The sequence below is a fragment of the Ursus americanus genome, chromosome 2 (assembly GCF_024610735.1).
Source record: "Ursus americanus isolate L20-20 chromosome 2, mUrsAme1.1.p, whole genome shotgun sequence".
Classification (NCBI taxonomy): Eukaryota; Metazoa; Chordata; class Mammalia; order Carnivora; family Ursidae; genus Ursus; species Ursus americanus.
Window position 1 is genome coordinate 21,330,790 of NC_142128.1, and position 13,655 is coordinate 21,344,444.

The following is a 13,655-nucleotide window of genomic DNA, read 5'->3' on the forward strand; positions in this document are numbered from 1 at the left end:
CTGTGCCTAGTCTTTGGGAAGCACCAGGGCAAGTTGAGGCAAAAACTTTAAAGACTAGAGCGGGAGTTCTTGCCTGCGAGAAGCAAGGGAGGTCATGGAACAAAACATTCCTTTATCAAGCAGCAAATAACTCCATTGAGAAGACCTGGACGTGGCAAACTCAAGAACATGTCAGTCTTGGGCTCAAAACCTCCAAAGCCTTCCAGTTCACTCGAAGTTAGAGTTCTTACAACATCTTTCAAGGCCTTCCACGATCCGGGGTCAAGTCCCCTCAACTGATATACTCCCTCCTCTGAGCTCATCATCCTCTTCAGCCACAGTGACTCCCTTGCTCCTTGAACACCCTACCCATAACCCACCCCTGGGCCTTTGCACTTGCTGCTTTTTCCCATCTGCAATGCTCTTTCCCTCCAATAGACACCTGGCTTGGTTCCTCATCTCCTTTATATCCGGGATTAAATATCGCCTTCGGAGGGAAGCCTACCTTGATCACACTATTTACAATCTCATCCCCCTCTCCAGTGCATCTTTGAGTTTCTGGACAGTTTGGAGAAAGTCCATAGTGATGGGTTGGGCCTGTCCATTACCGAAGCCAAAGGGATGGCGCTGCAGCACAGCCCCAGGGACCATAGCTGGAAAATCATCTTTAGGGGTGGCCCACACTGAATTTTCCTTGGTTCAGACCTTATTATCTCTTGGAACCTAACCCTGCCATCTCCCCTGGGCTTGGGAGCTAAGCCATCACTCACCAGAGAGTGAAAAAGCGGAGGAGAACAATTACTATGCTGTGCAGTAGAACTCTGACTCCGATTAACATCGTTGCCTCTTGATTTGATCTTTATATTTTTCTTTAAACACTTAGAGCATTTTGATCACAAGCCAGATTTGTCTTTGGTGAAAAGTACTATTTTGAAAAACCAACACTTACTTGGGAGGATATATTTTAAGGCATTTTAAGCTGATCAACAGCTACTTGGTTCTGCCGTCCTGTAATTTGCAAAGGGTCACAACGATTTGTTGTACATGAAACATCTCTATGACCTGCTGTATGCCAAGATGAATTTGCACAGGGGACAGCAGGATTCTGTAAGTGGAGATGGGGGAAGACGCTTCAACATTTACCCATGATTTTCGGAATCATCTGAACAGGAAGACATTATCGTATTCCAAGGTAGCTTTGAGGACGCTGAAAAGCATATGTTACAGAATGCAGAGCTGTGGGGATTCCATTTCCTAAACGTGCAGGTAACCAAATATATATAGACTGCCAAGTGCAAGGAATAGAAACAGTGTCTGCTGGATTTGCGCACAATATGGCCACACAACATGTATTTACTTTAGTCTTTCCCCAAGTTTGTGCCCAGACTACTCTGGATAACCTTCGAGGAAAAAATGGAAAATAAGGGATGGACAAATGATGTGGAGATTTTCAAGACCGTGAAGTCAGACTCCCTCCAAATACAGGCTAGTGAATTACCAACAATTAAGGCAGCGATGATAGGATACATTATTTTAAAAGTGGTTTATAAGTACCGAAGAGCAGAATAGCGATTGGTAGCGATTAGCGTGGGTTCACTAGGAGAAGCTTAAGGTAATTGAATTGCCTGCCCTCAAGCAACAAATTCAGCGCAGATTTATTGAACACCTACTCTGTGCCGGTTCAGCAAAATATGGTTGGTAGTGTATCTGGGTGGCAACAAGACAGTTGATGATATTGCTTACAACATGCAGGTCGAAAGGTAGACAGACGGTGTCAGGCTTTGCTTGTCCCAACCTCAGCCCAGGTGCCCACTTCTGGCCTCTCTAAGCCCAAGGTCATCAAGAACCAGGCCTCATGGTGCATTGGTCTGTTGCGTGTCTAGTGGGTGTTTGTGCTCTTCAAAGATGATTTGGGCTCTTTGAGTGCCAATGAGAATCAGGCTGCAGATCCCTAAACCAGAACTTGATTCCTGCCTGACACAGAGTCAAGAGCTCAAAGATGTCTAACAAATGATGTGTCCAAGTTTGCTCCTCGTGAAGTGAGACAGCCACGAACCTAATGGCATCCCCAAGTTTGCAGACACCCAAATCCAATGTAGAAGATGCAAGAATCCCCAACGCTTTGCTCCCTTGCATCTAACCAGAAACTCCTTAAGAAACGCGGCTGTTCTCACTTCCAAATGACTGGAGTTGCCATTTAAAGAAAATTTACATTTGATCTCCAGGGGTGGCGTTTCTCAGCAGCCCAGGGCTACCGCATCTAAATCTTGTTAGCATTACCATTTCTTTTCCCTGACCTTGCTGGATTTGCAATAAAAATTGGGAAAGGCTGGGATAATTATTTTTTTTTAAATATTTTATTTATTTATTTGACATAGAGAGAGACAGCCAGCGAGAGAGGGAACACAAGCAGGGGGAGTGGGAGAGGAAGAAGCAGGCTCCGGGGGCTCGATCCCAGAACGCTGGGATCACTCCCTGAGCCAAAGGCAGATGCTTAACCACTGCGCCACCCAGGCACCCTGAGGCTGGGATAATTATTTTATACAAAAGTTCCAGTTGTTGAATGGCTCAGAGCCAGTGACTGACACCAAACCCTCCTTGACATAGGAGTAAGCAGATTGAAGGGGTGTGTGGGTGGCTCAGTTGGTTAAGCATATGCCTTCGGCTCAGGTCATGATCCTGGAGTCCTGGGTTGAGCCCTGCTTTGGGCTCCCTGCTCGGCAGGGAGTCTGCTTCTCCCTCTCCCTCTGCCCCACTCCGGCTCATGCTCTTTCTCTCTCTCAGATAAATAAATAAAATCTTTAAAAAAGAAGAAGAAGAAGAAGAAGAAGAAGAAGAAGAAGAAGAAGAAGAAGAAGAAGAAGAAGAAGAAGAAGAAGAAGAAGAAGAAGAAGAAGAAGAGAGCAGGTTGGAGAAGACCCACCCACCAGGCCCGGGTCCTTCAATGAAGACAGTGCAGTGTAGTGTTCAGGGTGAAGCTTCTGGGGGGCACACTAGCTGGCGATCTAGTGCAAACGACTTCACTTCTACGAGCCTCAGTCTCCTTGTGAGTGGAGCGGGTCTACTTAGTACACGGGGCTATTATGAGTTGCATCTGTTTACACTAAGTGCTTATCCAAGCGCCTGGAGTACAGTCATGAAAGGCAGCACGGCGTAGGGTTGGAATCCCAGCTCTGCCTCTTACAGAGCTGTGTGCTCTCCGGGTCTCTGTTCTCCTATTTGTAAAGTAGGGATAATAACAGTATCTACCTCCTGAAGATGTAACAAGGATCATCTGAACACTTAAGTGCTCACTTAGAACAGTGACTGGCATATAGTATGTGTCTGTTAAATCAATCAATCAATCAATCAATGCTCGGGGGTTAGTCCAGAAATAAAGGCTTGGTCTGCCCTGGTAATCATAGCTTGGAACACAGAAGGTGTTCATTGTGTCAGCTATTTATTATTTCCTTGGCACTTCTTTCTGGGGTTCTCATGGCCCAGCCTCTCCTTCTGCAGCTTCCTGGAAGCAGCCCTCAGGATCTCTGTGGCCACCCCACCAGCTTACTGATTCCAGGAGGAAGGGCAGACCTGCCCCGGATGTGGGTCCTCTCATGCAAATCTCTCAGGCTGGAGAGCTGCTGGTCTTGACCTGACTGTTCTTCTCCATCACTTTGGAACAAGCTTCTGTAGACCCTTAAAATGGGAGTCGAATCCTGATAACTTCTTCTTCATCTCTGCCTTTCTTTCCAATTGTCACCAGCTCCTCTGTTCCCTGCTCCTGAAGTATCAGTGTTCCTTAGGGTTTTGTCACTTTCCCTCTTCATACCCACTGGGTTTTCTCTGGAACTTCTTACGTACTTTTGCATCTTCAACGCCCCCTAGGTTTGGGTGATTCTCAGCTCATCCCAGCTTTTGCCTCTGCCCTAGGCTCTACATTAGTGATTCTGAACATTTTTGGAGGATGACTCTGTCTCCATAAAAGCACCCGTTTCCATAATATTTGTCTTGAGGTTGCATGAGCACATTGAACCTCATCCGCGGAGCAAACAGAAGATGATTTCTACCTGACTTCCAACACCAACCACCTCTTTTTGGGGGCATCCATTTCTTCACCCTCACCTACTTGGTGACCATGTCTGTTCAAGTCTCCCTTCCCCCTGTCTCTAGCATCCTGTTCTTTTCATTGCCATCAGAAGACTGGCTCTCAAAGTTTTCCCCTCTTGCCAGCCTCGACGGACGTCAGTCCCTGTGCACCTGGGCAGGGGCTGCATTTTCCTGGAGCCCTTTACGAGGGAAGGATCTCACTGACTTTCTTTCAACCTCTCCACGTCTCAGCAAGAAGTGAAATACTTCCTGATCAAAGAGCTAAGTGCAAGTTCTCCAGGAAAGAGAAGACTCATAGAATACCTGGTCAGACGAAGAGTCTGTGATAAAGGCAAATAGTACCCCCCCCAAAAAAAGCCCCACCACCACTGCCATAACAACCAATATTCTCAGGAAAACAAAGGGTACTTCTAGAAATAAAATGTTATTATAGATTCCTCCATGCCTCTCCAGTGAGATATAACAGGAGTTGGCAAACTTTACTTCTTCTGTAAAGGGCCAGACAGTAAATATTTTAGGCTTTGCAGGCCAAGCAGCAAAACTGAGGATACTATATGTTATACATATATAACAAGAGAGAAAACAAATTTCCATAAAATTTTTATTGGCAACATGCAGAAGTATAGATGTGGAACTGTGAATTTCTCGTCATTTTTATGTGCCATGAAATTAACTATTCAATATTATGTAATTTTTTCATCTATTTAAAAATGTACAAAATATTCTTAGCCTGTGGGTTGTACAAAAATAGTCAATGGGCTGAGTTTGGCCCACGGGCTATAGTTTGCCAACCCCGGAGACACAGGTTATGTATCATAGTTAGATATACACCGTTGGGATTTCAACTTCAGAATTTTAGAGACAAAGCATGATGACATATACCCTAGTTATTGAAGAATCTCAAATTAGTGGGGTATGAATGTTTAACTGTTTTATTTTTAGCTTTCAACTGTGTTCTATCCAACCCCTCATTTCCTGAATGATATTTTGGGCGGAGGTCCTAACTTTCCACTCACTTTTGCCTGTTATAACTTCTAGTTTGCAATGCGCTATCTCTGCTCATCCCTCTTTTAGATTCTAGCGCCTTTGGTGTGTTATGGCAGGGAGCAGGTAGAAAAAAAAGGCCAAAATGTCACCTCACTTAGCTGGGAGAGTTTGCAAACCTTTCCTGTCTGTCGTTACTACTCCCCCAGCTAACACTGATCATCAGGGTTCTCTGCATGGCGGGGGTCGACATGTTGACTGACTTTGGAGACATGTGCATTGGTGATTGGAGAACCCTCGGGGGCCTTCCCACTGCAACTTCCCTCCCCCATGTGGGATATCTGAGTCTGATCCAGTCTCTCCCATCCCTCTTTGGCTTCCATCACTGGCACTCATGGCCCCATGCTGCTGGACCTGCAGTTGAACCATACAGTACGCTGCGAACATTTTTTAAAGGCCCTCCTCCCTTTGGATGGACTCAGGTCTGGGCCAAGGAGCATGGTTTGGGGAATGGGGCAGAAGTCCTCTCTCAGCCCCTGCATCACCCCTAAGCCCAGCAGCCCTGGGCAGGGCAACATCGTCATGAACGTTATGTAACTCTGACCACGGTCTTCTTGCCTAATGGGCTGCTCTCTTGGGTGGGATGCGGACCAAAGGGCTCAAGCTCAGCCCTTCACTACCAGATGCGCGTAACCAGCAGAACCTCCCCATTCCATAAAGGCGGCCCCATTGCCATTCCCTCTCTCGGCCTCCTTACAGAAGTAGGCACGCAAGCAGTGTCCAACCCAGGAATGTGATGCCAGTCTCTTTTTTGCAGGCACCCTCAATCTTTGGGAATGATTCTTCTTGGAGCCACAGGTAACTCACCGAAGAACCACAAGTTTTGGGAGAAAGGGAGGTGGCATGAGAAAGCTAGCTTATCATTTGTCTTTGCAAATAGTTCTTGTCTGAAAAGGATGAATTAAGGACTACTGGTCAATGTATTACTTAGAGGTATGAAGGAAAAAGGAACCACAAGAAGCACAGAAAGAGTTGGGAGTGTTTGTTACTGTGTGTCTTCATTTTACACGTAAGGAAGCTCATGCTCAGAGGTGAGGCGACTCCCCAGGCATCGCAGCGAGTAAATGGCAGGATCCAGGTAAGAACCCAGGTCTACCTGACCTCAAGACCCCTGCTGTTATCCCATACTCTCTGTGGTCAGAGAACAGTTCATAAATGATTAAAGGCCCATTTGCTCCTACAATGAAAAAGGGGGCTCTGGCAGGGTCGTGTGGATGGAGCAAAAAGCAAAACAACATTGGCGTTTTGGGGGCTTCTCTTTACCCTCAGAATCATTGGTTTCGCTGGGGGTGCTTCCACATGTCGGAGTATAATTTTTAAATAGTTAGAAACATAATTTTCCTAAAATATACAATGAGCTCATGTCAAGTTTAATTCAACTCATCAATGAGAGAACGAGCAGAATGACAAAGCTAGTTCAAAGGAGGATGTTATATATATTTTTCAGGGAAAAAAATTCTGAAGTAAGATTGTCAAATTAGATGTAAAACTGATTCATGTCCTAGAGGGTGGGCAATAAATCTACAACATTTGAGCTTATCTCTTCTAATGAACGGAAATCATTTGCACCTCTAATGAGCAAACTTATGTGCATCTTTCCAAGTTTTCTACAAATAAGCACCTAACTATACCACTGGCCCTCTATCTATAATAAAACTAAGTCAAACACAATTACATGCCTCCAAAGAATCCAATGACCTCTTTGGTAAGACTGTTAGACACCGCTCCAAGAAAACATTCAAATGACATAGTCATCTTTTTTGTGGGTTTTTTGTTCTTGTTTTATTTTTTCTTGATGCACACTGGGAACCCATACTAGTCACCATGTTAATAACCCACACTGGTTACCCAACCTTGGAATGCAGATCACTTGCCTTTTTCCTAATCCAGAAGATAAAATTTCAAGTGATGAAGTAAACAGAATTATTTTCAAATCATCTACTTCTTAAAATGGGTAGAATCTTAAGAGTCAGAAGGTAGGGGGCTGGGTTTGAGGAAAGAAGAAAAAGAGCAGGTCAACGATAGAAATGGGAATAAGATTCAGAATATTTAATCACAGGTAGGACATGAGACCAGCCAGTCAGAATGGATGCTTCCATAGCACTGGGTCAGGATCATGATGCCACCTGCTGGGTCAGGTCTTAACCCTTTACTGGACAGATCTCATAGAGGTCTGGGAGGTTCCAGAATAGGCTAGGGTAGTTATAGTTGTGGTGGAAGGGGGAGGGTGGATGGGGGACTTGGGCCAGATGCTGTTTACCAAGAAGTAGGAAAGTATTTCAACATTTTAACAAGCAATATGGCTATGCAGACATGTTCTGGTTGAATGTTATCGTGCTCACAGCTCAACCTCTGCCACCTCCCCATTCCTGGTTGGTCCCACAAACACAGGCATAGTCACTCACCCACATTCTGCCTTAAGATTACAGTCCACTTGTCTCCTCTATTTGCCTCTGGGGCTTTAGAGGCAAAGAGGAAGCATGCAGGGAAAGGAACAGGGAGAAGGTCAAGAGTAGGGAAGAGAGTCAGGGCATTCTGCACCCACGTCTAAGGGAAGGTGCGGCCTCAGATGTAGGGGTAGAGGAGCAGAAGTGGCTACTCGGTACTGTTCTATGCTGTAGAGATAGAACAGTGCTCCCACCAGACAAGGGTCCCTAGCCTTATCCTCTACTGGAGGGAGACAGGAAATATGAAAGGTATATGAGTTACCGCATGTGCCCAGCACAGGGCTCGGCACATAGGAAATACTCAACCACTGTTAGGTCCTTCTCTTATCTCTGTCCTTAATCACATCTTTGCAGCTTCCCCGAAGGCTTCTGAACACATAAATAAAGCTGCAACCCCATCTGGCTGAAAAAGTCAACCATCTGGAGATTTGGAAATATGGGGGAACTTCTAATGACTGGCTAATTTTTTTTTTCAGTTTTTCAGCCAGATGTTTGATGTCATCCAGGCCCATCTGTAGCAGAAATAGCAGTTTATTGAAACTCTTTTCCATCATTTTAAGTTCCTTGTCCTAAAAGCTAAGTGGGCTTTATTTTCTTAGTCAGCATTTTTTTAAATGAATTGGAAAAGTGATCATTGACTAATGGAGAACAATTTAGGAATAACATATGGAAATACAGAAATTTGGATTAAATGGGCCTTTAAACTGGCAGCGCATGGGTCAAATTCAACGACAAGGCAAGTTTGGCTTGGCAGGCAGTGCTTTTTTAAAAAGTTAATTTAGTTGCCCACATTTTAAAAATCAAGAGATTTTACATGTGGCTTTTAATATCTGGAATATTGGGATGAATTTGGTACATGTTTCCCCACAGTAAATATCAACTCATGTCACATAGTAATTGTCCCTTGGATGGGGGCTTGTGTTCTCCGGTTTGCCTCAGTCCCCACCATTCTCTGTTACCCCCTACACGGAGACCATGTTTCAGTTACCATATATCTTCTCAAGTGCAGTGACTCCCCCCCCCCCCATAGAATTGAGTTAAGAGGACAGTGAATTGCTTGTTTCAACTGTTACATTACATGGACATTGGGATTCGTTCACTCCCTAATCTTTTTTTTTTTTTTTTTTAAAGATTTTACTTGTTTATTTGACAGAGAGAGAGACAGCCAGCGAGAGAGAGGGAACACAAGCAGGGGGAGTGGGAGAGGAAGAAGCAGGCTCCCAGAGGAGCAGGGAGCCTGATGCGGGGCTCGATTCCAGGACCCTGGGATCATGCCCTGAGCCGAAGGCAGATGCTTAACAACTGAGCCACCCAGGCGCCCCTGTTCATTCCCTAATCTTATCTGCAGCTTTCATTTCAGAATTGGATAAACTAAGGCCCAAAAGAGGAAACGAATATGCATAATTCCCTTAACTGGTAGTGACAGAAATACGGTGAGCGCTCAGGGTTCCTTGCTACCAGGCCAGCGGGGTCTTTCCACTCCATAAATACATTACTTTGCTGGAGTCTAGCACTCTAAGGGGTCTCCTTCATGGGGGAATCATACATCGAACATGTTCTCATTCAAATCCACATGCTGCCATTGAAAACACGCAGCAAGTTGGGCCCTACTTTGTGAATGCCCTGCGTGCTTTCCAGATACAGATAATGAGTCAGGCTTTCTGAGTGTGGGTGTCTCTACATAGGTCGATTGTTTCTTCATTCAAAACGTGTCCTCTGCCGTCTCTGAGTTTGTGCCTGTCTGATGTCTCCCGCACCCCTGCAGACGAGGCACAAGCATGCTGAGTGTTCTGGAACCTGAGCTTCTGAATGGAAAAACCCATGTGTCCGGGCATTCTCACAAGCTAATGTTTGTACCAGTAGCAACCTATCCACTGGAGCATGAATTAATGTTGTCTAGCAAATGCTCCGAGAAGCAACGTGGCTTAGGTGAAGGAGTGTCTGCTGGGTTTCGGTATGTGACCTCGGGCAAGTCATATAATCTCTCTAGGCCTCAGTTTCCTCACCTATGAAATGACAATAATAATAATAATACCTCCATCAATGAGCTCCTCTGAAGAGGAAAAAGTTAATTTTTCAAAATTGCTAGAACAGTGCTAGCACAGAGTAAGTGCTAAATATAAATGGCATTCTGGTGAGTTACAGAAATGAAAACTTGAAACAGCCCTTCTCTCCTTTGAGTGATGTGATCCTTCTTAACACATGTAATGGTTGCCAGGCCCCTTGTAAATACTCAGTACGTGTTGGCTTTAACATCAGAATTGCTTGGAGGAGTTTCATAAAATTCATTCCAGTGATCCACCATAGACGTATGGAAGCAGAGAATCTAGTTGTGAGGCCTAATAGTCTGTTTTTTTCAAAACGCTCCTCATGGGATTCTGATGACTAGCCAGGTTTGGAAACATTGATGCAGTTTCCTTATTCTTGAATATCTTTGGTGGTGGAGAACCCATACCACTTAAAGCTCCCCATTCCCCATTGCATGGTTATTTATATTGAGGTAAAACCTGTTTTTCCTCTAGCTCTTACTTCTACCCCCTTGAGGCCACAGAGAACATTTCAAATCTCCTTCCCATATGACAACTCTTCAGATATTCGCAGACAGCTGTCATGTCTCTCCTGAGCATTCTCTTTTGGACCAAATAGTCACATTCTCTCATGGCTCTTATAAAAGGGTAGATGAACTGACTCTTCTAATTGGATATCAGGGAAAACTGAGCTGCAAGTCCTCCAGTTATTTTTTGACACTAAAGGACCAGAAAAATGAGGATGTTGAGACTCTAGGAGACAGGAGATACTGAGAGAGATGGTGATACATCTTTATTCCAGAGGATGTGTTCTGCCTACTGCATGCAGGAAATCAGAGGTTCCCAAAATTCCTTGCACACTTGATATATTCAGTACGTGAATATATGGCTCGGATGCCAGCCAGGCCCAGCTAGGTGTTGGTTCCATGGGTGTACACACGGCTAAAAATTCACTGTGACTCATTAAAGTTACTGTATTTAATACTTCAAAAAATGTTTTAAAAAATATGGCTGAGCCAAATTGCATGAAGCCTGCAACAAATTTTCTCAAAAGAATTCACCTGACCAAGAGCATATCTCAGATGCAACCAGTTCCATCTTGATTCAAATTCTCACTTCTCCCACTAAGCCCACAGAACGCCTGGGTGGGGTTCCAATTCCTTGTACAAACTGTGGGTGTAGGACATGATGTTGGAGAAAAGAGAAACCATCAGTTGAGAAATTCTGAGCAAGGATTTAGGGATTTTAGGCCCTAATGGAGGAAGCCAAAATTGGTGTTTAATTGTACATTCCCAGGTTTTGTTCCAAGAGGCAGAAGAACTGGAAATAACTGAAACATGGTCTACATATATACCTTATTTGGCTCAGATTTTTTTATGCCATCCCTAGAACCATGTAGACATCAAAACATCCACCAGCTCACAGCTTTACAAAAGGTAATTCAATTCTTTGTTGTCAATAGAGGAAAGAAAATTATGGAATTTCCCCAAGGTAAATGACTTCACCATATCTGATGACCAATGATCACTAATATTAGATTTTTGTCAATGTTTGGGAAAGAATTGTTCTAAAATTTCCATCAGTACACTGGGTAAACTAAGAGCTTTGGATAGTGCTAATTCATGATCACCTATTCCAAAGTAATCATTTCCCAGATTGATAAGCCATGGTTGGATGAGGTAAATGTCTTCGCCAAGGTCATACAGAGAGTTTGCAGCATTACCCAGGTCTTCTGACTTCAAGTGCAATGATCCTTGTTGCATTTAAAGTAGTCTTTTCCTACCTGGGATTCCCACCAGTTGCAAATTTGTGTTGGAAACAGAATTGATTGTAGTAGTGCTAGTCAGGAGAGCAGTTGCTCAGAGTGTCAGGACATGGGAAGAAGGCCAGGGAATGATGCAATATTACACTAGCCAGTGATGTCATAGCATGATTTCCTAAGTCATTTACATAAATGCAAGTTCTCAAAAAGCCCTGACAAATGCCAGCCAGTGGGATGCAGGCATGGAGAACCAATGGCAAACAGGGGAGGGGAACATATAGGAAACCCAGATTTCCTTGCTCATCACTGTGACAAGCTTCACAGATTCCTCAGAAGCCTGAGAAAACTCCCTTCTGCCCCTCTAATCCAGTGCCTTCCTTCCCTCAGGCACATAAGCTCGAAAGAGCTTTGATTTTCTTCTCTATCTTTCTATTTACTACCACTGACATTCAGGCATTGCCCAGTGCTGCTGAGAGTGACTTCTGGTGTAGTGAAAGCGAGTTTAATAGTGAGACAGGCTACCCAAGAGCTTGACATTCTAAAAATTGGTCTGTCCTCTTCATTACAATTTAGAGCAAATTCTCAATTTTTAAAATTAGAAGCTGTGATTTTGGAGAATCAATCTTATGCAAATGTCATGAAAATATATTTGCTGAGTTTGGAGATGATTTAAGAAAGAACACAGGTGGATACCAAATACTAACACTTCAGTTTTGTTTTGATCCCAAACAGGGAAACATGTATTAATATGGAAGTTTTGTTAAAATGTGTGTGTGTTTGTGTGTGTGTGTGTGTGTGTGTGTGTGTGTAGGGGTTCACATATGTTAGTCTGGTTGGCAATGCAAGTTTACGAAAATATCTACTTAGACCAAACTCAGAAGAAACTGATAAGACTATGTTAGAAATAAGGAAATAGCTCAGAGTGTGCCAGCCTAGGTCACAGTCTCTCTCTCTCTTTCCACCTCTGCCTCCCTCCCTTTCTCCCTCCCTTCCTCTCTCTTTTTCTCCCTCCCTCTCCCTCCCCCTCCCCCACTGAAATGCAATTTAAGCAGAGCCAAAGACCCCATCACAAGCCACAGATCAAAGCAGTTCACAATATGCTTAGGAATTTTGGATTTGGAGACTTTGCTCAACTGCAGAAGCTGCCTAGAGTGCCACAAAATCTCATCTCATGAAGCTTAAACCAAAAACAATCAACAAGACCCAACCTCTTCATCCCACACAGCATTAGTCTTGCTGGGAACAATCTGGACATCTGCACATTCTCAGCAATAATTCAAACTATTCCTCGTTCCCCATCACTGCCTCCATCTCCCCAAACACCCACTGGAATATCAGAATATCAGAAACTGCATTATTTGGGGCCATTGAGAGGAATTTGTAAATACCTTCTAGGCAGCAGGTCCTCCACAGCCCCGAATGGGTCATTACTTCTTCATTCTTCCTGCTGGTTTCATTATCACTTGTAGATTTAGTCCTGCACACACCTCTGGAATATAACCAGTAGTCCGTGCCCACTGCAATGGTCATTAAACTAAAAGCTGCGAAGGCTCCCACAGTGGTGATCAACATCTGGATACCTCTGTCACACATCCTCATAATTCTTCATGGTACTCTGGATGGCTGGGGGTTGGAGGGGTAGGTTCAATGCCAGAGGGGAAAATCACTTTGCAGCTGGGTAACCTAGGGCAGGCTCTTCCAAAAATTCGGGTCTCCTTTTGTCAGCATCCACAGAGACTTTAGGAAAGCTGGGATTTCCTGTCTGGAGCTCTCTCCGGCTCCCTTGGTCGCCTATGGCCCTTGGAAGGGTGCAGGCTCCAGGGGGTTGGTCCACATCACTGCTGCCTTCTGAGGATCCCTGGATTCCTTTCATTCCTCAGGAGCTTGGTAAAGATGAGGGTCCGTGCAGGGCATGGCTCCGGAGCCTGGAGCTGCCAGCTCGGTTTGAGATGCGCCTGGCTCCTCACAGCCCCGGGAGACTCAAGGCAAAGAAATCCAGAGAGGTCTATGTGTGTGTGTGTGTGCGTGCGTGCGTGTGTGTGCGAGCGCGTGTGCTGGGGGTGAGGGCGGATGGCAAAAAATAGCACTGCTGGGAGGCGAGTCGCTGAGAAGAGTGTTCATTGCTTCCCCAGCCTCCCAGGAAAGCTCTCCGCCTGCTCCTGACACCCCCGCTCAAACTGAAGAAAAGACAGAGTCCTGGGGCGGGGGGCGGGCGGTTTCATCGGAGGGCAAAGGTCCGCGGTGCTGAAGGGACAGCTCCCGCCTGTTGCCCCGCCTCCGCCTCCCTAACGCCCAGGCTTCAGGTCCGTG

At 45.0% G+C, this 13,655-nt stretch overlaps 1 protein-coding gene across 1 annotated transcript in view; it reads right to left on the reverse strand.

Moving 5' to 3' along the window:
- The window catches only part of CACNG3 (calcium voltage-gated channel auxiliary subunit gamma 3), an 81,035-nt gene extending 67,674 nt beyond the window's left edge, over window positions 1-13,361 (reverse strand). The window contains exon 1 of the mRNA XM_045776484.2: window positions 12,734-13,361. Coding sequence (XP_045632440.1) covers window positions 12,734-12,944 — 211 coding nt within the window. The 5' untranslated portion in view covers window positions 12,945-13,361. The remainder of the gene's footprint in view (window positions 1-12,733) is intronic.
- Between the last annotated feature and the right edge of the window lie 294 nt (window positions 13,362-13,655).